Source organism: Phocoena sinus, chromosome 3, assembly GCF_008692025.1.
Source record: "Phocoena sinus isolate mPhoSin1 chromosome 3, mPhoSin1.pri, whole genome shotgun sequence".
NCBI classification, from domain to species: domain Eukaryota; kingdom Metazoa; phylum Chordata; class Mammalia; order Artiodactyla; family Phocoenidae; genus Phocoena; species Phocoena sinus.
In genome coordinates, this window is record NC_045765.1 from 19,886,134 (window position 1) to 19,909,511 (window position 23,378).

The following is a 23,378-nucleotide window of genomic DNA, read 5'->3' on the forward strand; positions in this document are numbered from 1 at the left end:
ACCTTGAGCGCCCGCACCTGGTAGCTGACGAGGAGCTTGCTCTTCCACAGGGAGCTGGGCACGTCATGGATGGACAGGCGCAGGTTGTGGTAACTGTCCTTGAAGTGCAGGATGCGAGGCTCCTGGATTAGCTGTCCTCCCAGCTGCTTCTCCAGCTGCACCACCTCCTGCAATGTCCCAGGTGTCAGCCAGGCCTGGGGGCTGGGAGCGCCCCTCTCTACTGGCTCCTCCCTAGGGCCAGGGGTGGTCAGCCGTCAGAGCCGGCCTCCCTGTGGCAGGGTGGGGCTGGAAGGTACCTTGAGTGCATCGTGGGTGTCATGCAGGCAGTAGACTCGGATGTTGTACTCGAGGGAGGTGCAGGCCACAGGGGCGAACAGAAGCAGCTTGAGGCGCTTGGCCGCGGCCACGCTGAGAGCCTCTCCCACCAGTGCGAATCGGCCCAACTGCTCCGTGAAGACATAGCAGGCGCCGGCCTCCAGCTGGCAGTAGTAGAGGTGGGAGGGCGCCTCCTCGCCGAGGTGCAGCACATCCTGCAGGCAGGGCCTGGTGGGTCAGCTCGCAGCCAACCACAGCTCTGAGGAGTGGCCGGAGACTGGTTGGGGGGGTGGGGTGGGGCGTGGCTCAAGGGCCAGGCAGGAAGCCAGACACCACCCTGAGCTTGGGGTGGGGTGGGGTGGGGTGGGGGAGTGGGAAGGAGGCTTGGGGCTCACCTCCCAGCTGCCTTCGCAGGACTGCTTTTTGAGGTGCAGGCTCCAGCTCTCGGGGCTGGGCTCCCCACAGTGGTCCATGGCAAGGATGACTGGCCGGGTGAGCAGGACTCCGGGGGGCCCACAGCTAACGATGGGACTCAGCAGGGTCTGACAGCCGGCTAGGGGCAACCTCAAGTGGGGAAATATGGGTGGGAAGGGAAAGGCATCAGTGGGCCACCCTGGGACCCTGGGGTTAGGGGCTGTGGAGCTGGGTGGAGCTTAGGAGCCCCTCTTCCCCTGCCCTCCCTCGGGCCAGGCCAGACCAGGCCCAATAGTGGGGTGGGCAGGGGCGTCACGGTGACAGCAGGAAAGGACAGGACCCGCCCAGTCCCAGCAGCAGGGCCCATGCCCACACCTCACATCCTCCGGCTTGTGCAGTGTGAGGTAGATCTCGTAGATCTTTCCTCGGGGTATGGCGTCTGGGGGGATGAGGAGGCTGATGCCTGTGACAAAGCGGGGGGACAGCCGGGGCTTACCAGGGCTGCAAAGACACCAAACACCTCACTCTGCCAGTCCCTCCCTGAGCCTCCCTCTGAGGACTGACTGGCGCCAGCCTGGCCTGGGAACAGAAGTGCCACTGGGACTGCCAGGCTGGCCAACCACCCGCACAGGCATGAAGCTGAGTCAGGGAGACCCCAAGAGTGGCTGAGGGAACTCAGGTGGGAAATGCTTGCCTAGTTAGCTTGGGCACAGAAAACTCTGGAACCCCCAGGTACACTGTGCCTACCTGCCCCATCATCCACTTAAAACCTTCCCTGCCTCCAGGCTAAAGTCCAGCTCCTTGGCTGGATATTTAAGGCCCTTGGCCTGTGGGCCTAGCCTGTGCTGCGTACTTGGCTGTTCTGGAGCCACCACCCTAAGTGTGCCTCTGAGTGCTCCACCCTCCTGGCCTGCTCAAGTTCCTCCTCTCTCCCTCGGCTTGGCCACCTCTGGGTGGGCACCCCACCTCTGGTGACTTTGCTCCCTTTTGGGCAGTGGCCCCCTGCAGGTGGGGCTGGGGCCTTTAACAATCTTGCCTACTTTGGTAGCCCTCCCTAGTCTGAGTGCCATTGCACACACGTCCTGTCTGGCTGATTCGCCTTTGTCTCAGCGTCTTGCAGGGGCAGCATCAGAAAGCATCTGCTGGGGGAGAGGTGGTTCCAGGGGAGAGGCAGGGGGCAGGCCACGGTGAGGCCAGGGGCTGGGGAGTCACTCTGGGCATGGCAAGGAGCGGTCCTGCCCCACCTTCCTGCCCTTTTAGGACAGAGAGCCCCTATATCAGGAGGGGCCTCAGAGGCTCATGACAGGGAGAGGGGAAGAAAGTCTATGGCTATCCCACCAAGTCCAAAAGCATATGCGTGCTCTCCAGAGTGGGCAGCTCTGAGGTGGGGTGGCCGGAATATCACAACTTCCCAGCAACTGAAGCCCAGGAGAGAGAGGGAAGCCAGTGGTGGTGTATTTGCAGCTACTGCTCCCTTCTCTATCCTGTGCTGCCTCCTGGTACCGGCTGCCAGGGTTGGTGATATAGTCTCGGTGATCCACGTGTGAATGCTCTCTGTGGCGGGGGTACCCTCACTCAAATACTCATTCAGTGAATGCTAATGCTGAGTTCTCAGGAAGGTGGGGAAAACCATGAGCCCTGCTCTCACGAAGCATTCAGTCCGCGGGGAGACAGATAAGTGGACGGCAGCAAAGGATGCTGGGTGTTGGGGGAGAGCAGGGTGGAGCACAGCCCACCTGGCCGCTCGCCCCACCAGGGGAGTGAAGGGTACATGGTCACTGAGCGCCCACTGTGCGCCTGCCTTTTTCTAAGAGCTTGACATGGACCATCTCACCTCATCATCTTAGCAGCCACGTGAGGGGGACATGAGGCATAAAGGGACAGCTACCAGACCCGAAGGAGAAGTAGCAGTTAAGCTAGTGGATGGGGGCAGAGAGACGGCATGTACAAAGGGCAGCCCAGTGTATTTGGGCTCATGAGAGCCCACCGTGGCTGCCAAGTGCAGGAGAAATGTGCATGGGAGGAGAGGCCACTGCAGCTGGCCACAGGGGACGAGTCCTTGTGGTTTTGTCATGTGGGCTTTGAAGGGAAAAGTGGAAGCCCCAGAAAGGGACATGATCAAGTGTGGCTCTAGTGAGTAAATGCTTGGAGCTGTGACTCAGACGAGAGGTAGGTGTGGTGGTCTAGCCCAGGAGAGGCAGCAGGAAAGACAAGCAGGAGGATGCAGGAGCATTTGAATGGAGGAAGAATGATGGGATCAGTGTGTGAATGAAGCTGGTGTGAAGGTGAGGGGGGAAAATGAAGAAGGGCAGGAGGCCAAGGTGACCCCTAGTTTCTGTCTTGAGCAACTCGACTGTGCCATGCCTGAGGAAGAGAAAACTGGGAAGGAGGAGGTTCTGGGGGAGGGTGGGAGACGGTGCTGTTTTAGGCACAAGGAATCTGAGGTGCTGTGAGACATCCAGATGGAGCTGTCCAGGAGGCAGCTGGGTGTACGATTCTGTCACCCGGGAGAACTGTGGCTGGGGATGGAGGAATGGGAGTGATCTGCACAGACATGGCGATTAAAGCCATGGAGTGGGTGAGATCACTTGGGAAGAGGGCGCCAGGGTTGGGGGTGGGGGGGGGCGTGCTCTGAGGAACACCTACATTTAGGGAGCAGGCACCAGGAGCAGCTGCAGAGGAACAAGGAAGTCAGGGCCATGTGGGGTCACCTAAACCGAGGAAATAGAGAATTTCAGGGTGGGAGAGGGGAGACACACCAGAGGCTGTGGCGCTTTCCCGAAAGATGACCATCAAAAGGGTCTGTGGATTCTCTATGAAGGTGTCTCTGAGACCCTGTCCCAGGGGTTTCAGTGAGGTGGTAGGTGGAGGAGCCCCTGTCCAGGCATTTTTCCTCTGCTGTCTCTCCACTAGTTCCCCAGATCCCTGGGGCCTAGGGCCCGGCACACACAGGCTGGTTGGCTGTGTAAATGAATGGACAGTAGTCCTGTGTCCTTGGGCAACAGAGGGAGATAGCTCTGGCCTCAGCCTCAGTGCCAGCCCCACTGCCAGCCAAGACTGGATCCTCTCCAAAACTCTATCCTCTTTCCTTGCTGGGCTGGCTCAACCCTCGGGGTGAGGCTGAGAGGCATAGGAGGAACATCAAGGCTGTCCCCGTCCCGTCCTCCTCCAGGAGGGACACATGCTAGTCTTGTCTCTTAGAGCTCCCTGGGGCACTCTAGGGTCCTTCCCACCTGTATTAGGGATCATCAGCCGGCCCCCAAGGAAGTTGAAGGTCCCATAGGCCATGTTGCTGGAGCCGCGGGGCAGGGAGCGGAAGTAATTCTGGGTGGAGAGGCGGGAGACGAAGTCCTCAGCCTCGGAAGTGGGTGAGCTGTGGTGCAGCGTGTGGCGGCCGCCACCCAGCGGGCTGAGCAGGTGCCCGTTGGTGAGCTGGAACTTGGGGCTGGGCCCATCTTGCCGGGGACACAGACTGCCCTGGTAGGTGGTCGTAGTGGTGCTGAGGTCTGGCTGGATGGTGAGCAGATGGGGATTGTCTGCAAGGATCAGACAGACTTAGAGAGTGGCACGGGGGGCAGCCCTGTCTGGGCGGCCCTTGGCATGGGGGTCCGGCACGAGTGCTGGGGACAGGGGCACCCCACCTGCTTTGCTGGGCTTGATGCTGACGGGCTGGAAGCCTGAGGTGAGAATGGATGAGTCGGCCACATCCGAGTCCAGTCCCTCCTTCTTGCGGCAGTACACAAGAATAAGGACGAGCAGCAGCAGGAGGAGGCACACGGCCACGGCTATGAGGCCCACGTAGAGCGCCACGTCCTCTGGGCCGGAAGCAGCTGTGGGAGAGAGTGCAGGCTTGGGAGGGGTAGGGTGCAGGAGGCCGGGAAGGAGAGGTCAGCGGTCTACACCCCAGGAGGATGCGGCCTCCACTTCTTGGGCATCAGCACCAGTGGAGCAGCAGACGCTGGCAGCAGGGAGCATGGAATCGGCACACATGCATTCCAGTCCTGCATCTGCCACCACCTTGCTGTGTCTCTCTGAGCAAATTGCAACCCTCATGAGCTCAATTCATGTTGAAGTTGCTGCTGATGGAGAATGGAGGAGGGGAAGAGCCACTTTCCTGGGTGGCCTGGAATCAGGCTGCTAGGCTGAACCTGCTCTTCTGGGGCCCAGGGCAGCTGAGACTGAGGGTGAGCTCCTAGGATCCCCAAAGCAGGGAATCTGCTTTCTGGGGAGGTGGGGGGGGGGTCTGCCATTCTGGTTCCTGGCCAGTCCCTGGGCCAGGAGCAGGGGTGCTGGGGCTCTTCTCCTTGTCTGCCTCCCACAGGCCTGGGGCAGGGCTGAGGAGAGAGTGATTGACTGTCTGGAGGAAACTATATTGATTTTAGAAGGGCTTTGCATAATGGAAGAAATGTCCATCAGAAAGGAATTGACACAGATAATCAGGTTTTTAATTGAAAGAATGGGGGAGGGTGTGTTCTAGAGACAAAATCCAACAGAGATCTTTAATTGTTAGTTATGGCCTTGTAATTAACAGGCGTCACAAGTCTGGTGTCCCCACAGGACTTGTGTGTGCACTTGGGGGAGGGGCGGAGGTAAAACTGCAGGAGAAGACAAGAGGGGGTCGGGAGGTGATCCCAGAGGCCGGGTGTGCACAGTAAAATCTCCAAATGTATGCATGTCTCAGGGCAGGTATGGGAGGTATTGGGGTATATGTGGGCACATGTTGGGTGTGTTAGGGATGGGGTTCCCCAAGGTCCTGAGCTTTGAATAGGGGGTGCAGCCTGTGGCAGGGGACTGATCCCTTAGCCACCACCTCCCGGGGGCAGGGCCGGGCCAATCCTGGCAAACTCAAGAGGACTCCCGGGTGGAGAGGACTCACTGTGCACGCAGAGGTCACTGGTACAATTGCGGGTGTCCAGGTCAGTGCCTCGGCACTCCTCACCTCCGTTGCGGGGTGCTGGGTCAGAGCACTCACGGCTCCGCCAGTGGGTGCAGTCAAGCCCACAGGCCGACCACTTGCTCCACGGGCTCCAGCTGCCATCCACTAGATGCGAGACAGACATGGACAGAGAAGAGATGGCGTGGTCAGCCCAGGGAGCCAGTCCAGGCCATCTGCCAGTGTGGCCCCACTGGGAGTCCGGACCTGGTGCAATGTCAGGGCTAGGGCCAAGCCTGCCAGGCTGCAAGCCCTCTGGTGTCCAGCGGGCCTGGATGATGCATGCTAATGACAAAAGGCACGATGACGCTGGGCCTGCTTGCTTCTACCCACACCGGGGGCCATCCTGGCCCTGGGGCAGTGAGGCCACTTGGTCGCACAATGACCCTCTGATCCCAGGCACAGGTGGTTCTGCAGCACCAGGCTGGGGCCTGCCCCACACTGACTGTACCTGTCCTGACTGCACCTTAGATCCTGTGACTCAGCCCCTCTGCTGAGGCTGGGCCTGGACACAGACTGAGCCCTGCCTCCGATCACACTGAAACCCATCCTGGCCTCAGACTGTGAGCCTGGCCCTGCGTGCGTGCGGGCGGGTGGGATGGAGCCATGGGGAGCAGGCTGGTGGGCACGATGGAGCCAGGGCACGGAGATGGCGTGGTGAAGAGCGATGCGGGAGGCGGCAGCCGCTGGTACCTGGGCACAGGGTGGCGCAGGCTGTTTTCTGGACATTCTGCCCCTCACAGAAGGCGCCCCCGTTGAGAGGCGCCGGGTTGGTGCAGCTCCGGCTCCTTTTCTGCCAGCCGCGCCCACAGCTGGCGCTGCAGACGGACCACTCGGTCCACGTCGACCACCCACCGTTCACTGGCCGGACAGAGAAGGACTGGGGTCAGGGAGCGGGGGCTTCCTCAGACACACTGGCCCAGGGGCCGGGGCAGGACGACAGAGGGGCTGTGAGCTGGAAACGGGCAGGCTACAGCTGTGTTGAGAGAGAGGCCCTGGAGGGGAGACCATGCTTCTGCCCATTGCCCCCAGGGCCTGGCAGCACCCGCTCCACAGCCCCTTCTCCCTGTGGGCACCAGCCCTAGCTACAACTCCCATGTTCCTCCAACCCAAACCCCAGCCTTTCACGGGGGTTACTCCCGCACCCCTCCCTCTTTCTGCTCCTGGGGGTGCCCAGGTCGCTCTACTTCCTACCCCGGGGACACAGGAGTACAGGCTGTGGTCTGTCACTTTCCTAGACTCCCATCCTGTCCACTCATCTCCTTCTGCACAATGGCCTCCTGCCCACAAGTAAGCCAAGGGATGGTCCAGCCACAGATGACCATCAACCTGCCCCCCATCTCCACCCAGATATGCCCTTGGCTCCCTGACAGCCACAGTAAGCCCTCTCCCTGTCCTTCCCAGTCAGGCCACGGTTTGGCTTGCCTGGTCCTGGCTCTGCAGGGAGCCAGCCACATGTGGTTGCCCTGAAGGCAGCCCCAGTGCCTCTCCTATGCCCGGAGCCCTTCTGCCCCACCAGCACCGGGGCCCACCGTAGACGATGACAGCAGCGGAGGCGCTGCGGCGACGAGCTACGATGTTCTTGGCCACGCAGGTGTAGTTGGCCGTGTCGGCCAGGCGGGCCTGTCGCACCACCAGGCTATGCTCCCGCGTGATGTACACATTGGGGTCCAGGGATGGGTCCACCAGGTCCTCGTTCCGGAGCCACTCCACCTGGGGGAGGGAGCCATGCCACTGTACTACCTGACTATGCTGGCCCTGCCCGGAGCGAGAGTGGCCCCTGGGGTGGGGGATCAGCCTGGAGGGGTGGGCAGGCGGGACTTGAGACCTGGGAGCACTGCCCACCTGTGGAGTGGCACTGGAGCCCTGCTCACCTCAGCTGGGGGGATGCCCTCTGGCGGGCGGCAGGGCAGCACGATGCCCTGCTCCAGGGACACCTCCTTGGCCAGCGGCTCCTGCTCAAAGTTCTTGCGCAAATCTGGGGGAAGAACAAGAGTGTCCTCCAGGCTGAGTGCCTCACGCCAGGTCAGCCTGGCTGACCCTGTCCCCTGGTCCTGCAGGGGCCATGGCACATGCCAGAAGGAAGTGTCAAGTGCCCAGGGGGACATGGGGGTGGCTGGGCAGCGTCCATAGGCACTCCCTCCACCCATCAAGGCAGGATCTGAGGATTTCTGATGAGACCTCCTCCCCCAGTGACACCCTAGGGCCACCTCCGCCCTGGACTCACAGGCAATGCGGATGTAGGCCTTCTGACTCTTGGTGGTGCCCGAGGAGCTCCACGCCACGCACTGGCACCAGTACTCCTCCAGCCCAAACACCTTCTCCACCTGCTGCCTCGAGACATTGATGCGGACCTCCATGGCAGGCAGTCCTGAGGGTGGAGGGGTGGGTAGCAAGGGCCGGGGCCATGCCTAGCCCCCAGGCCTCTCTGTCCAGTCCCCTGCCGGGCCCCTGCACCACCATAGTCCTCCCTCTGCTCAGCAGGAAAGCGGATGGACTGGGGGTGGGGGGCAATGCTCTGCCTGGAGGGAACACTGGGGGGGCTCAGTGGGAGTCCCTTTATATCACCTGAAGGTCAAGAGTGGGTGCTTAGCACTTCCATTCATTATACTTTGCTACCCAAGGCCTGGCTCCCTGGAGTCACTTACAAAAATATCACTACAGGAGCTTCCTGTTGTTTCAGAGACAAGGGCACAGAGGAGCTTTGGGCAACAGGGGCTGGCAGAGGAGGTGGGGCAGATAGGCTAGCCCTGGGACCTTTGTGGGTTAAAAAAGAGGGTAAGGAGCGATCTGGCTCACCTCCTGGGGTTAGTAGGTACATCCTGGTGAGCGATAATATAATAACAGCTATTAACAAGATAATTACAGTGATTATGTTGTATGATAATAGACCCCTGGGGCTTAGTAAGGGTTTCCCATGTGCTGGCTTATCTTTTTCAATCTGCTCTCCTGGAGGTATTGCTCCCACTCCACGGATGAGGAAACAGAGGCTCAGAGAGGCAGTGACTTGCCATAGGCGTCCAGGGCTGTCTGCCGTCTGAATCCAGAGTATGTTCAGAGTGCTCAGAATCCCAGGCGTGCGAGGGGTTCACCGGAGGAGGGTGCTGGGGGTGCCCATCCCACAGGGAGAAATGTTGGCGAGGGGGAGGGGGCAGCTCATAGAGGGGAAGCTGGCCTGTGATGGGTGGCCGGGACCCTCTCTACCCTGAATGGACTGGGCTGGAGGAAACACCTCTCAAGGATGGACACAGTCCCCCCATGTCTGCCACACCCAGAACCAGGTGTGGGGCATCTGGGGAGGGTCCAGATTTCTGAGGACCCAGGAGGGGGAATACCAGTCCTCCTCCAGGCCCCTGGCCCTCAGACAAAACAGTGTCCCCAGGAGTAAGAAAAGACTGTTTCCAATTTTTCCTCCTCCTGACCCCAATTTCCCTTGGGTCATTGGCTTATCAGAAAGAGGGAGAGAGGCTGGTGTTTCCATTGTTAACAGAGAAATTCAATTAGGGCTGCATTGCAGGAGGAGCCGCCGCCAGGCTGAGCAGGCAAGCCAGGAGGCTGTTTTCTGTCTTAATTTCTCTAATGTGTCTTTCCCTGACCCCTGCCCAGACCCCTCCTCATGAGTCTCTCCGGCTCCCACACTGGGCTCCCAGATTTTCTTATCCCTCACCCCTGCCCTCCCCGTGAGTTCTCGCAGGATTTGGGGGGTGTGTATCACCTCTGGCTGAGGTCACAATCACTGGGCTAGATCCCTCCATTCTGGGCACTGCCTACCCCATCCTCTAAGGCACTGGTTGTGTGCATTCTAGCGGTGTGGGATGAGGGCTGAGAAGCGAGAAAGGGTCCCTTACAGGGTCTGTGCATAGGAGAGGGGCCCTGGGCACCAGCCAGCTGTCAAGCACACAGATTCTTGGAGCATCTGAGAAGGAGCTGTGCACATACTCGGGGGTAGAGACAGGGTCCTCCCTCTCAGCCTTTGGGGTTAGTGGTGGGAGACCTCCAGAACATTCTGAACTGGATACTTTTCCTCTCTTGGGTGGACAGGTCTATGGATGGACTGCTCTGTCCCCCATGGTGGTGGGGGGAGCTCATGCACCACCCAGGCAGCTCAGCTCAGGGAGAACAGCACTAAATTTAAGTGCTCCTGGGACCTCCTTGGTGGTCCAGTGGTTAAGAATCTGCCTTCTAATGCAGGGGATGCGGGTTCCATCCTTGGTTGGGGAACTAAGATCCCACGTGTCTCGGGGCAACTAAGCCTGTGCGCCGCAACTACTGAGCCTGTGCGCTGCAACGAAAGATTCCCGAGTGCCTCTACGAAGATCCTGAGTGCTGCAACTATTTGGCTGCAACAGCCAAGTAAATAAATAAATATTAGAAAAAAATCTTAAAAAAAAAAATTTAAGTGCTCCTATTTCTTTTTCCCTGTCTCCTCCACACTTCTGTCCTGCCATCTCATCTCCTTCTTGCTGCCACGAATAAGGGCCAGGTTTGTCCATGAGGTCTAGATCCAGGCAGTGCCCTTGAGCCCCACAGGCTCTGGGAGGTGGGGAGACCCAGAGCCTGCCCTTCTGGTCCTTGAAATGAGGGGCCATGCCCTCCCTGCTGCACGTCAATGAGCAGCCTGGCTCCTGGGAGCAGTTTCTGGGCACGGCTGTGTCCGCACCTGCCTGGTAAATGTGAGCAGATGCTAGCCTTGGGGAGGGATGGGAGGATGTAGGGGTCCCTGCTGCCCCAGGCCTAGGAGCGTGTCGGGTGTGTGCTGGCGTGTGAGTGCCGTGGGCGTGTGGGGAGGCCCTGGTGTGGGCATGCTGAGGGTTTCTGGGAGGTGGAGGGGTGGGGGTAGGGGGCTCTGAGGGCAAGTGAGGGCTTAGGGTACCTTCTTACCAAACTGCTTCTAATAACCAGTCAGTTTGTTTAATACATGATAAATTACACTCCCAGACCAGACTCCAATGCTTGGTTTTGCAAATTTCCAGCTTTTACACTATCAGTGGGTTTGGGTTCAAGAGATTTCAGGCTTTGGTCCCCTCCCCCTGGCCTTCTGGATGGGGAATGGGGGCGAGCAAGGGGGAGATCAGGTGCTCTCTCCTGGGGTGTCCACCCTGCCATCCCCACCCCCATGCAGAAATGGGTGGGGCTTCAGATTTGAGCTGACCTCTGACCCCATCATACCTGCCTGACCACAGAGCATTCCTGGCTCAGGGTCTTGGGTCTGTGTGTAGCATGGTGGTGCCGCCCATGGCCTGGGCAACTGTTTGTGGGTAAGCGAGAAGCCTATCTCTTTGCCTCAAAGCACTCAATGGCTTTGGGTTGAGAAGTCAATAAGATCAATGAAAATTCAGATTTGCAGGCCATGGGAGGCCTGAGGTTGGATGCTCAGAGCAGGAGGGGGCCCTGGTGGCTATGGGGACTTGTCCCTGTGAGCTCTGCTCTCTGCCTGGCTTTGAAGGGAGCAAGGCCAGGAGAGCCTGTTGGGGAATGTGGGCTGAGGGCTGGCCTGGCCTGTGACTGCTATGTAGGCAAGAGCCTGGGTCTCAGCCAAGCCATGGATTCCGGACCTCGTGATGGCAGGAGACAAGGAGAGGTATATGTGGGAAGCCAGGAAAGGGAGGTGTGAGCAGTTTGGGGCTGGCCTGGCACCTTTCAAGAGGTTCCAGGACAGGCTCTCAAGGCTGTGGGGAGACAGGTCTCTGGCTGTGGCTTGCTCTTCCTCACCTGTCCTTTCCTTGGGGGACCTACCTCAGCAGCAGGAGGACTCATAATGCTGCAGAGTGGTGCTGGGCCCTAGGCATGGGGTAGGGAGAGAGGAAAGACCTGGGGCTGGGCTCCACCTGGGTGTGAGAGATCTCACAGCTTCCCCGACCAAGGGGGGGCCATCCTCATCCCCATTTTACAGAGGAGGAAACTGAGGCCCAGGGAGGGAAGGGGGTCTTGCCGCAGAGGGCACCAACCCCATGCATTCCCCTCCTGAGAGTGGGAGGCAGAGCTGGATCACCTGCACCAAGAGCCTTGTGGGCTAAATTCTTAGCACCTCACCGAGGCCTGGCACAGAGCAGGTGCTCAGTTAAGACCTGAGGACTGCAAGGAGGACGCTGCCAGCAGCAGGTGTGTGTAAGGCCAGGACAATGCAGGGCTCAAGGACCTGGGCAAGAATCACTCACTAGGGGGCTGACACTTGGGGGGAAGAAGACCAGCACCTGGTGACCCTGGCAGGGGAGGATGGGGTGTGACTTCTGTGGACCAGAATGCCTGGTTGGAGCCCTGGATGAGTCAGAGCCATCTGTGATAGGACAGGCTGGCTCTGAGATCTAAATCACACGCTGATGAAACTCAGGGCTTGTCTGCTCACATCTGGGTTCTTTTTTTTTTTTTTTTTTTTTTTTTTTTTTTAAATTTATTTTTTCTGGCCTTGTGGGATCTTAGTTCCCCGACCAGGGATCAAACCCAGGCCCTCGGCAGTGAGAGCATGGAGTCCTAACCACTGGACCACCAGGGAATTCCCTACATCTGGGTTCTTGTGAGAGCTTCCGAGTTCACCAGGGCAGGGCCCCCTCCTCCAGTCTCCCTCTGCCTGGCACCAGCTTCCCACAGTGCAAGTGTGGCTGCAGCTTCCTCGTCTTGCCGACCACCCCCCCGACCCCCACTTCTGCCGCTTCAAACCTGGGCCTCTGGCCAGCCTCCCATTCCCTGCATTTGTCCTTTGGCCTGATAAACAGTCATTCCAGCTGGTTTTAAGACTGAGGTTGGATGTTATCACCCCACCCCACCCCCACTCCGGGAATCCTTCCTGGGCTGCCCAGTCCCTCCCACCAGGAGCATGGGCCACCCCTCTGGGCCTGTGGTCCCCTGCCTGCCCTTGGCATCAGTGTGAGCTGTTCTGGGTGCCACCTGCTTGCCCCTGTGACTCAGGCCTCACTCAAGTGGCCATACTGGGCACAGGGTCTGTGGGCTGTATGTCTCAGGCTGGCTGAGCCTCAGTGGGAAGGGGCTCAGGACTTAACCTGAGGGCTCATCATGTGTGTGGGCTCCACAAAGCATCAAGGCGAAGGGGTAAGAAATGAGCTTAACTGGGGTCCAGTTAGCGAGGAGGAGAGGCTGTTAGCTCTGCCGGGCCTGCTCTCGGGGAGCGTGGGAACCCAAACAATGGCTCTCTGCCCCCATCCCCACTGCCTACTGCCTAAGGCCAGGGCTGGAGGTGGGGAATGAGGTGTCCCACAGAAGGGGCACTTCTTGGGTCTGCCTCTCCTGTCAGCCCCCCACACTGGCTCCGAGTGTCACCCATAGCTCTGGTCATGTCACTCGGTAGCTTGAAATCCCACAGGACTGTGACCTCACTCCAGAGCCGGACGGGTGAGGCTCCTGGATGGCACCACTGCCCGCTGCACACACTCCACACCCTCCCTGCTAAGCCTCGACCCGCACGCCGGCCCATCTGCCTCCAGGGTTTTGCTTGTGCTGTGTCCCTTTCTGGGGGTGCCTGGGACGCCCTTCTCCTCTTCTCGCCCTGACCAGGTTTACATATCACCTTCCCCGAGGAGCCTCCCTGGGCAGCCACAGATCCCAGAACTCAATGAGAGGTCGCTGTGCTGCCCCCATCTCCGTGGGACTGTGTCAACCGCTCAAGGGTGGGTGCTCAGGGAACGTGCCAACGAACGGACCAACGAATGAACCAACAGATGCACAAAGAAAACAAGCACGGAATGTGAGGTCCGTGATCTCTTCCATCATCTGGGATCCACTCTTTTCAAACCTTTCTCTGCTGGCACCACTTGCCAGGCTGCCTCTGGGTCTGCCTGGGCTCAGATGCAGTGGCAGGGTCCCGCCCCCCCCCGCAACCCACAGAGCTCCCTGGGGCATTTTGGGGGGCTTCCCTTTTACTCACTCCCCCACCAAGTGATGAAGTCTTGTGAGGGTGGGCCTCCCGGGGAAGGCCTTGGTGTGTACACAGTGGGTCCCAGGTGTGGGAGTCCTGCCTCTCCTGGGGACCTGGGGTGGTGCACACAGAGTGGTTAGTTTCACCCTGGCCTCGGCTCACAGGCATGCAGCAGGGGCAATGGCAGGCCCCTCTGTGGGCCTCCATTGCCTCTGAGTCTGAGACTCGGTCCCCCTTCGAGTGACCCCGCCTGGCACCCCAGCCTGGTCTCACCGCTGCTCCCATCCATGCTGCGCTCGATCACGTGGTCCACCTGGCGCACCCACTCCCCGTTGCACTTGAAGAAGATTTGCGTGGCGGGCATGGCCTTGCACACCAGCAGTACCGGCTTGTTCTTGACGATGTACACGTCCTCAGGCTCCACCAGGAAGTGGGGAAGCAGGTCTGGGTTAGAGCCGGGCACCGGGTTGGCCACTGTGGCACTCTGCTGGGCCCCTGCAGCAGAAGCAAAGGGGGCAGGTGAGCTGGGGCCTCTGCTGGACTTGCGGGGCCCTCCCGGGCCTACCTGCCTGTTCAGGGGCTGGGACCGAGCCAAGAGGAGGCAGCCAGTGGGGCCAGGCTCTGCCACTTCCAGCCCAGCAGGCTGGGCTGCTGAATGCCTCCCTTAAACTTCAGTGTCCCCTTTCATAAAATAGGGGAAGAAGCAGCCCCCTGTGGAGACAAATACGGAAGTGCCAGCACACAGCAGTGGTCAGGGCTCATTACCACGCTGGTAGAAGTTTAGGGATCTGGTGAGGCAGCCCACTGCCCTGGAAGGCCCCGGGGGTGGGGGTGGGGGGTGTGGGTGGAGCAGAGGGGTGGGGAGTGGTGGTGGGGGGGTTGGGGGGAGAGAGGGAGGGAGGGAGAGGGCCCTGGGCAGCCTGGGGCTAGGGAGGGCAGGAGTGCCCTGGCTGCCTCGGGGGCTGCTTCCGGGTTGCTCCCCATTCCTGGCCCCTGCATGTAGTAGGTGCTGAGAAAATACCAAGTGAATGAAGGAGGAGAGGAGGCTGTGATGAGTGCAGATGTGAGGGGTGTTGGTGGCAGGGCTACAGGAGAGGCCCCCAGGAGGGGTGACTTGGGGTGAGCCTGGGCTGCTGGGTGGGTCCCGGGGAGGGTGGGAGCCAGGAGGGTGTGTCTGGGAGCCTCAGGGGCCCGGCCCATGTCCCACCCTTCAAGGAGACCAGAATATGGGTTTCCTCCTAATTTTAACTGCAAACCACAGCCATCCCACAAGTCATTTGTTGCTAATTACACAGGTAATTGGCTCTGAGGTTTTCTTTGGTGGAGGTAACCCCCCAGAGCAGTCTGACCGTCTGCTCCACCGGCAGGACCCTTGAGAGGGTGGGGAGGGGCGGGGTGGGGGGGGGGAGTGGGAGGATGGAGAGTTGGGGCACCCTCAGCCTCCACACCCACCAAACAGGCCCCTGACGGCCTGGCCTCTCTCAGGGCTGCAGTGATTTCCCCCAACACACACTCACAGGCAACAGGGGGCTCTGGACATAAAGAGGGAAAAGCTTGGGCTTCAGAGACCCATCTGCTCCCTGCTAGTGGTGACCTTAGGCAGGTTACCCGTTTTGTTGTCTATGACATCTATGGAGGTCCTGTCTGCCCCATGGGGGAGTCTGGAGGTGCCTCACGCAGTCGGCCTCCTGGCTCCACTACCTCCTTATGGGCAGCCCAAAACCCATGGAGGGCTTCTAACAGGGAGGCCTGGCTCCTCGGGCCCAGGGGGGCATCCACGCTGCCCCTTCTCTCTTGCTTGCACAGGGACCCTCTCTTTCCAATGTGGGAGTCTGCCCTCTCCACCCCAAGACTGTGATTTTGGGGAGGGGATCTGTGCCTGGTCCTGTAGGCACCGGGTGGGTGAGCTGGGAATGTCTGCAGAGGCTGAGAAACCTGGTGTGACTTCAGTTAACCCCTGCTTGTTTCCTTGCCTGCAAAATGGGGGATGGTACCCAATTCTTAGGGCTCTCATGAGGATGAGGTGAAAAAAGGCACAGTGCTCGGAAAATGTTGGCTGCTATCCATACCCAGTGCTTTTGCACTGACAACGCTCCTTCAGTAACTCTCCTAGCAATCTCTTCAGGGGTGGGGACTGAGGAGGAAACTGAGGCACAGAGCCAGCAGGTGTCTTGCCCTCCGTGTCTGCAGCAGTGGGCTCATCCACCCCTCCTCCCCCCGCCCTGGCCTCTTCCCAGCCTCTCTCCCCGCTACCCCCGACACTTTCTGCTGCTCCGTAAGGAAGGCTAAGCTGCCAGGGAACCACACTTGCAGTTGGGAAGACAAGCTCCCCTTGTCCCGCCCTGCCCCATCCTGAACCACTTCCATGGGGCTCTGCCAGTCCTTGGGTCTCTGTTTTAGGCTGAGGAAGGTGGGGATGCAGGCAGAGGGGAGGAGCCATCTAGTCATCTTACAGATGTGGAATCTGAGGCCTGAGGGAGAAGTCACTTCCCCAGCCCTGCAGCTCCAGCCCTGGACTCTGGGGGGGCCCACATCCTGACCCTTTTTTATGACATTCACTTGTCACTCAGCCGCCCTGACCCAGGCAGCGGGCTCAGCCGGGGCAAGGCTGAGCTGGGCTCAGACCTCCCAAGGTCTGGAGAAGGGTGGGCTCCCAAGTGTGGGCCTGGTAGGTCCAGGAGCCTCTCTAGATACTTCCTGGGGAAGCCACGGCATCTTTGCAGACCCCAGGGCTGCACAGAGGAGGGCTAAGCTTGACCCCTGAGCAGGGCCCACAGGGGGCTGGGGGCAGGCATCACAGGCTCCAGAAGGGCATGCGAGACCTCAGTGTCAGCCTCCAGGCCTGCCCACGCCTCGCCTCACAGAGGCTCAGTGTGATGGCCTGTGTCTGATTACCGGCTGGGAGCTGGGTAGGCAGGGGTCCCAGCTGGGGGTATGGGCAGGGAGAGGGCACATGGACACCTCCCCCCCCGACTTCCCTATCGATCACCGCGCCAAGCACTGCTCGTGTCAGCCGCCCGCTGAACCCAGCACAATCCCTCATGTCTGCATTTAACTGCTAATGAAAAATAAATGTACTGTGACCAATAAGGGACATAGCTCACTTCTCCTGGGCCTCCGCCACGCCACGCTGGCATGGTCTCCCCTCCCCATCCCCCTGGGGGTCATTTATTGGGTGGACCCAGGGGCCCCCTCCAGGCTGCAGTCATGACCGCTGGCAAGGACACTCTAAGGCCATGGGTGGGGGTAAATTCAGCCCCTCTTGGGGCTGCTGGAAGCTTGCTGGGTGGCCAGAGCTGGCTTCCCCTCCCCCTGGCCCCTTCGCCCACTACATGACCTCCACCCTTGTGGTCGGCACCTGCAATCTGCCCACCCCCCTCACCGTCCCAGTTAGGTCTCTCACTGGGACTAAAGCACAGTGAGAGCCTTGGGTCTCTCCCTCTCCACGTCGCAGGCCACTGGCATGAGCTATCTTTCCCTTTGACGTGAAACCCTGTACTTGTCTATCAGAGAAAACAGCAAGCAGTGCATGCTCAGTGCCAAATGATATATGATGTTTTCAAAAGGGCACGGACTCTAGTTCACTGCAGTCACCACCACTCCCTAATGCCCCCTTTCTCCCTGCCGGCACTTTCCTACCTTCTCCTCAGGGCCCAGTTCTATCGTCACTTCTTCTGAAAGAGGACTCCCCCACCTCACTCTCTCAGGAAACCACACATGCCATTTCGCCCCCTCTGCATCCAGGACCTGTCCTCACTGGTTCTGTAGCTCTTATCACAGGTGAAGCAAGCATGTGGCTGAGGCCTGCCCAGCTCGAGGCTGCCTAGAGCTGGTGTTGGCGAATGGGGACTCGGATTTGGGTGCCTACTTCTGCTCCCTTCTGGCTGTGAGCTGATGAGCATGGGAGGAAGGCTTTGCAAAGCAGATGCACTGGGGCTGTGGGGGAGCAGGCAGGGGCAGGGCCCGCTGGCCACACAGGCCCTGCTGTATCCCGAACTCCACCCTCCGGCTCGCCAGAAGCTCCGTCCGCCACAGCCTCGCCAAGTCTCTCTTACTTGCCCAGCTGCCCTCTTGGAATTCAGTTAGAAGACTTCTTTCATTTACTAGCAGATCCCTGAGAACTTGGTCACTGAGAACTGCCGATGGGGCTGTATGGACGCTCAGGGCTTGAAGTGGGAACCCCATTCCCAGTGAGCCTTGGGGCTGGCCAGCTGGCCCCCGCCTGTCTCAGGAGGGCACTGGCTGCCCAATCAGCCCCAGCCGGCACCCCTGCTCTGGCTGCCCATGAAGGGTGGGAGCCCCAATCCTAGCAGTCCCCACCTACAGTGTCTTCTTAGGGATAGCAAGGGAGACCACGTCGTGTGTAAGAGTGTGTGTGTCTGTGTAGGGAGGCTGGGGGCTAGAGGGGGATAAGAGACCCCTGGGTAATGGGCCTTGGCCAGAGCTGAGGCTGGGACAAATGCTACCTTCTCCTTCCCCTCTCATGGTGCTCTTATGACCTGAAATGTATTCATTCACTCATTCTTGCATTCATTCAGTGAATACTTATTGAGTGCCAGGAACTGTTCTGGGATTTTGCAGTGAGCAAGACAGACACATCCTCTGCTCTCAAACACTTTCATTCAAAATGGAGAAGCAAAAGAAAATAGAGGATTCAGAAGCTGCCAAGTGTTCTGAAGCAGGTAAAAAGGGGTGCTATTTCGTAAAGGGCGTAGGTGCAAGGGCTCTAGAGGGGAAGAGGGCTTGGGGCAGGTTCCTCTGTTGAGGTGATGTCTAAGTAGACCCCTGAGGGCCAAGGCCGGGAGGAAAAGCATTTTAGGAGGAGGGAACAGCAGAGGCTGTCAGACAGGAAGCAGCCGGGTTTGTTGTGAGGACAGCGAGGAGGGTGGCCAGGGCAGAGGGAGTGCAGGGGAGATGAGCAGGATGTGAGTCAGAGAGGGAGCAGCGGCCTGATCTTGGAGTTTTATTGGGAAGGGGTGAGGAGCATCTGGGGGGCTGTGTGCAGAGGAATGCTGAGATCTCCCTGCGTGAGGAATGGGTGGAGGGAGGCAGGGGTGGCAGTGGAGAATCGGATGGGGAGGCATTCTGTGGAGTGGACCATGGTAGGCCTGTCCCGTGAGGTCTAACTGGGAACTCCCACCCAGACATCCAGTCTCAGCCAACAAGCCACCTCCTCCAGGAGGCCTTCTTGGATCCATACTCTTTGTCACTTTGCCCCTGTGCCCACGCTGTCCCCTAAGCCTTCCTCCAGGGTACATGCCATATTCAGGACTGGGCATGCTGCCTCCTCCACTAGACTGTGAACTTGCTCGGAGCAGGAGCCCAGGTCTGACCTGGATACTGATGGAGTGTTTGTTGAGTGACTGAATGACCACCCCCTTTTTTCCCTTGAACTTCAGAAGATTTGCCTAAGGGTTGCCCCCTTCACTCTTGTCCTGCAGGGAGACCCAGAGAGAGCTCAGAGAGGCCCACAGGCAGAGCTGTGGGCAGGGAGAGGCTCTGTGCTCCAGCCTGCCCTCTGCCATCCCCCAACATGCTGCTGCTCTGAGGTTGAGCCCCCCTTTTCTCACCTGCAGCCTGGGATGATAAGGCCTACTCGTGTAACTCTGAGGCCCAGAGTGGGTGTGAAAGTGCTTTCAAATGTTTTATTTTTCAAAGCGCCATGAAAATATGAGGTGTGATTAATCAAGCTATTAATGAACTCGTGTTTTCTGAGTGAGGACTCAGTCTCACGGAGCAGGGTAGGAGCGCTGGGGGCAGGGTGTCATCTGGCCTCACTCAGCTGGGAGTAGTGAGCACTGTTTCTCAAGAACAGCCGTGCCAAGCCCCTGTCCATAACTTGACAGGGGCTTGACAGGGTCTCCTTTTTATCCCTCCAACAGCCCCGGTCTGTGTCAATGGCAAAGGGGAGGGGCAGCAAGCCCCTGCTTTCGCTACTTCCCTGAGAAATGTTCTGGAGTTGAAGTGGGGTGGAGGAGAGAGAGGGGGCTGGGGACCTGGCAGCCTCTGTCTTTCTCTTCCTGGCTGTCCACCCAGCATTGCACCCCCTCACCCCTGGGCACCTACGCTCCCAGTCTCCCTGGCTCCCTGGCCTGGAGATGTGCATTTGGTCGGTCCGCTTGGGGCCTGGGTGTCCTGCTCCACAGGCCCAGGCGGGGAGAGGAGAGTCCACAGGATGGCGCACCACGCCCTTCACCTGGCATTCGAGGCTCTACTGGCCCAGGGCCTGACCTGTTACCTGGCCTTGCCTCTAGGGCCTCCCTTCAAGTATGTAGGATGGCATCTAGACTACTTGCAATTCTGCAAAGGCTTGTGCATACTCTGGGACCCTGCCTCCCTCCCGGGTCTGGCTAACAGTACCCGCTTTTCTGCAGGGAATGCCTGGCCCTCACCCTACTCAGTCCATACAGTCATGCGGTCCTGGTGGGCTGACCCCATCTCTGGCCCCAGAGGTAGGTATACTACACTGACTAGTTCCCAGACAGGAAGGTCACCCCATCCCCATAGATGGGACTTCGGGATTTGGGTTGGGCTGCTGGGAAGAGAGAACCTCTCTTTCTGCTGGGCCAGTCCTGAAGGCTTTGCAGGCCATAGGAGGCCAAGTGAAAGGGGAGGCCATCCACGGGTCTGAAGCAGGGGCTTGGAGAATGGAGACAACCAGGGAAGAAAGAGGTTGACTCCTCGCTGTGTTGAAAGCCTGGGATCCCAAGAAGCCAGAAGGCAGAGCTACCCCTGGATTCCTTTCTTTGCCTAAAGCTAGCTGGAATGAGGATCCTTTCATTGCGTTGATCTACGCTCCCCATCTGCTCTCTGCCTGGGTGACTTCTACTTGTCCTTCAAGGCCTGCTCAAACACCCCCTCCCCCAGGAAGCCTTCCCTGACCCCCAGACAGAGCTGGCTACACCTCCCCTGAGCTCCCACAGCCCCTGGCCGAACTCACCTCAGTACCTCCCACATCATATGGTCACCATTTATGAATCTGTCTCCCCATGCAAACTGTCAGTGCCTTGAGGGCAGGGACTGAATGGTGACGTCTCTCCCAACCCTTGAGCATCCCCAGAGCCTAGCCAGGGACTGATACATAGCGAGTGTCCAGCAAGTGTTTGTTGAATGAAGGTTGAATATCATTACCTCGACTGGGACCAGAGCCCAGAAAGGAGGGCTGAAAGAGGGGGGGGACACACACTCAAACTTGGCTGGGAGCCAGCTCTGTTTACCTTCCAATCAAGCAATCGATCAATTCTAGAAACACCCGTGCTGGACCGTGGGGAGGTGGACCAAGGGGACTGTGGAGAGGCTCATGTGCAGGGTTGAGGGGAGACAGAGGGGGCTGGGAGCCATGGCCACAATGGTGGGGGACAGAGGGGGTGCAGACACACAGAGGAATGGGGATTTGTGCCTTCCTGCCCATCTACACCCCTGTGGCCTGAGACGGCGTCATTATTATTTTTAAAATGTGGGCCTTCCCTGGTGGCGCAGTGGTTAAGAATCCGCCTGCCAATGCAGGGGACATGGGTTCGAGCCCTGGTCTGGGAAGATCCCACATGCCGCGGAACAACTAAGCCCTTGCGGCACAACTACTGGGCCTGCGCTCTAGAGCCCGCGTGCCACAACTCCTGAAGGCTGTGCGCCTAGAGCCCGTGCTCTGCAACAAGAGAAGCCACTGCAATGAGAAGCCCGCGCACCACGACAAAGAGTAGCCCCCACTCACCGCAACTAGAGAAAGCCCGCCCGCCACAACGAAGACCCAACGCAGCCAAAACTAATAAAAAAAACGATGAGGGAGCTTCACTAGGAGGCTCTGATAAGCAGGGTTGAAATCTGCATTTGCTGTTGGAGACACACAGACAGCGGCGGGGTGGAGGAATGGTGGGCAGGAGGCCCCAAGACGACAGATCTGGGGGCTACACGAAGAACCCTGAGGTTCCAGGTGGCAACTCAGAGCCAGAGCAAGCTGGGGGGTGCGCCCCAGAGTTCTTCCAAATCCATCATGTAAAAAACTCTGCTCTGCCCACCAGCTGCTTCCGAGGCTCACCGACTGCTGCAGACTCCTATGCTGTCCCTTGTTTCTTGAGCCTCAGTTTCCTCATTTGGGGCAAATAGCACTGACCCAGCCCCAGGATGAGGTGGGTCAGGAATGACATCCTGCCCAGGGCCTCCAGGCGTCCACCAGTGCTTCTCTTCTTTTGCTTCCCGGCCCCATGGTCCATCCCTCAGTCATTTGTCTCCCTGGCTGTTGCTCCAAACGTCTCAGGACTTCTGGGAGGGAAGGGACGGGTCTGAGCCCAGGCTCTTCTGCCCCAGCGCACAGTCAGTGAACAAGGGAAAGGATGACTGCAGGCCCTCCTGTCGGGGAGCACGCAGGAGGTGGAGGTGGCAAGGTGGGGTGACAGCCCCTCACGGTGTCCCTCAGAAGGGAGGGCTGCTCCCCTGACCCGTGCTCACACACAGACGTGAGCGGCACTCCGGTTTCTATGGTAACGTGCACGAAAGTGTCACAGAAGCGGCAGCCACCTCCCCAAGATCGGAGGAAAGTCACCCTCTTCCCCAGTGGGCTCCAGGGGCCTGGTCACAAGGACAGACACAGGTGTCACGAGGAGGACATGCAGACAGGCTGAACTGCAAAGAACAAGGCGGTTGGGGCTGGGCACGCTGCCACCTCACCCGTGTGGCTTGTCCTCTGGCATCTGCACTCGGGTGACTTCTACCCGCCCCTCATTTCACAGACAAGGAACATGAAGCTCACGACTTGCCTAAGGTCACACAGACACAGAGGGCAGGTATGCTCTCCACGCCTCCTGGCCCAGGCCAGCCTAGGGCAGGAGTTATGGGCCTTTCCTGGACCAAGGTCTGGCCCCACCCACCCCACCACGCCTTGCTCACTTGGCTTACCTGCTGACCCTTCTCTGCTTCTTAAATCCTCCAAGCTCCTCCCACCCCAGGGCTTTTGCACTTGCTCTGCCTACAATATGCTGCCCCCTGCTCTTCCACAGCTGGCCCCCTCTAAACCCTCAGGTCTCAGCTTCAACTTTCTTTCCTCCAACAGGCCCTCCTTGACTGCCGTGTCTGAAGTAGGCCCTTCTTTTGTGTGGTTTTTTTTTTGACCGTGCCAAGCGGCTTGCGGGATCTTATTTCCCTGACCAGGGATCAAACCCATACCCCTACAGTGGAAGTGTGGAGTCTTAACCACTGGACCGCCAGGGAAGTCCCTGAAGTAGGCCCTTCTAACTCAGCAATGCCTCCCTTTCCCAGTCTATTTTCCTCATAGCACTCACCGCTATGTGAAGTCATCTTGTTTGTGTACTTGTTTGCTGGTTATTGTCTAGGTCCCCTTCCCCGGAAACGTGTCATGACAGCAGCTTGTCTTGTTCTCAGCTATAGTCCCAGGCCTGGCGCATAGTAGGTGTTTGATAAACATGTGCTGAATCATGAATGAACAAACTCGGTCTTCCAACTCTACGCCCAGAGCCCACACTGGGCGCCACACTCCTGCCACTGCTGAGAGCCCCTAAACCCACCAGTGAAGGGGACTTAGAAACTATCAGGATGCCCAGGGAGAGAGTGCTTGATGGGGGGGGACAGGCCTCCAGGGAACCCCTCCCAGGTCCCCTTCTGGCCACAGGGCCTTGCTTTGGACCAGAGAAATAGTTAATAAAGCTGAGGCTTAAATAAGCATTTGATTAACAAACGATAAAATAGCTATTGTGTCCCTGAATTAAGCTGTAATTGTGGCTGATAATTGGCTGGTTAGAATTTAATAAGCTGCAATTAAATAGAATGGAATCCAGGGTAATTATGTGGTCGCACAGCCCAGAGAGAACCAGGGAAGGAAGGCTTTTTCCTGCT

At 58.8% G+C, this 23,378-nt stretch overlaps 1 protein-coding gene across 2 annotated transcripts in view; it reads right to left on the reverse strand.

Moving 5' to 3' along the window:
• UNC5A (unc-5 netrin receptor A) overlaps positions 1-23,378 on the reverse strand; it is a 62,812-nt gene that overhangs the window by 2,415 nt on the left and 37,019 nt on the right. Inside the window, exons 2-12 of one of the 2 annotated variants that reach the window (XM_032626398.1) lie at positions 13,806-14,027; positions 7,890-8,033; positions 7,537-7,640; positions 7,195-7,375; positions 5,606-5,770; positions 4,371-4,559; positions 3,963-4,265; positions 1,105-1,192; positions 711-879; positions 297-530; positions 18-167 (exon numbers count right to left, since the gene is read on the reverse strand). In XM_032626398.1, the coding sequence (XP_032482289.1) occupies positions 18-167; positions 297-530; positions 711-879; positions 1,105-1,192; positions 3,963-4,265; positions 4,371-4,559; positions 5,606-5,770; positions 7,195-7,375; positions 7,537-7,640; positions 7,890-8,033; positions 13,806-14,027 (1,949 nt within the window). Of the gene's footprint in view, positions 1-17; positions 168-296; positions 531-710; positions 880-1,104; positions 1,193-3,962; positions 4,266-4,370; positions 4,560-5,605; positions 5,771-7,194; positions 7,376-7,536; positions 7,641-7,889; positions 8,034-13,541; positions 13,548-13,805; positions 14,028-23,378 lie in introns of those variants that run through there. The other variant, XM_032626399.1, reaches the window with a different exon arrangement.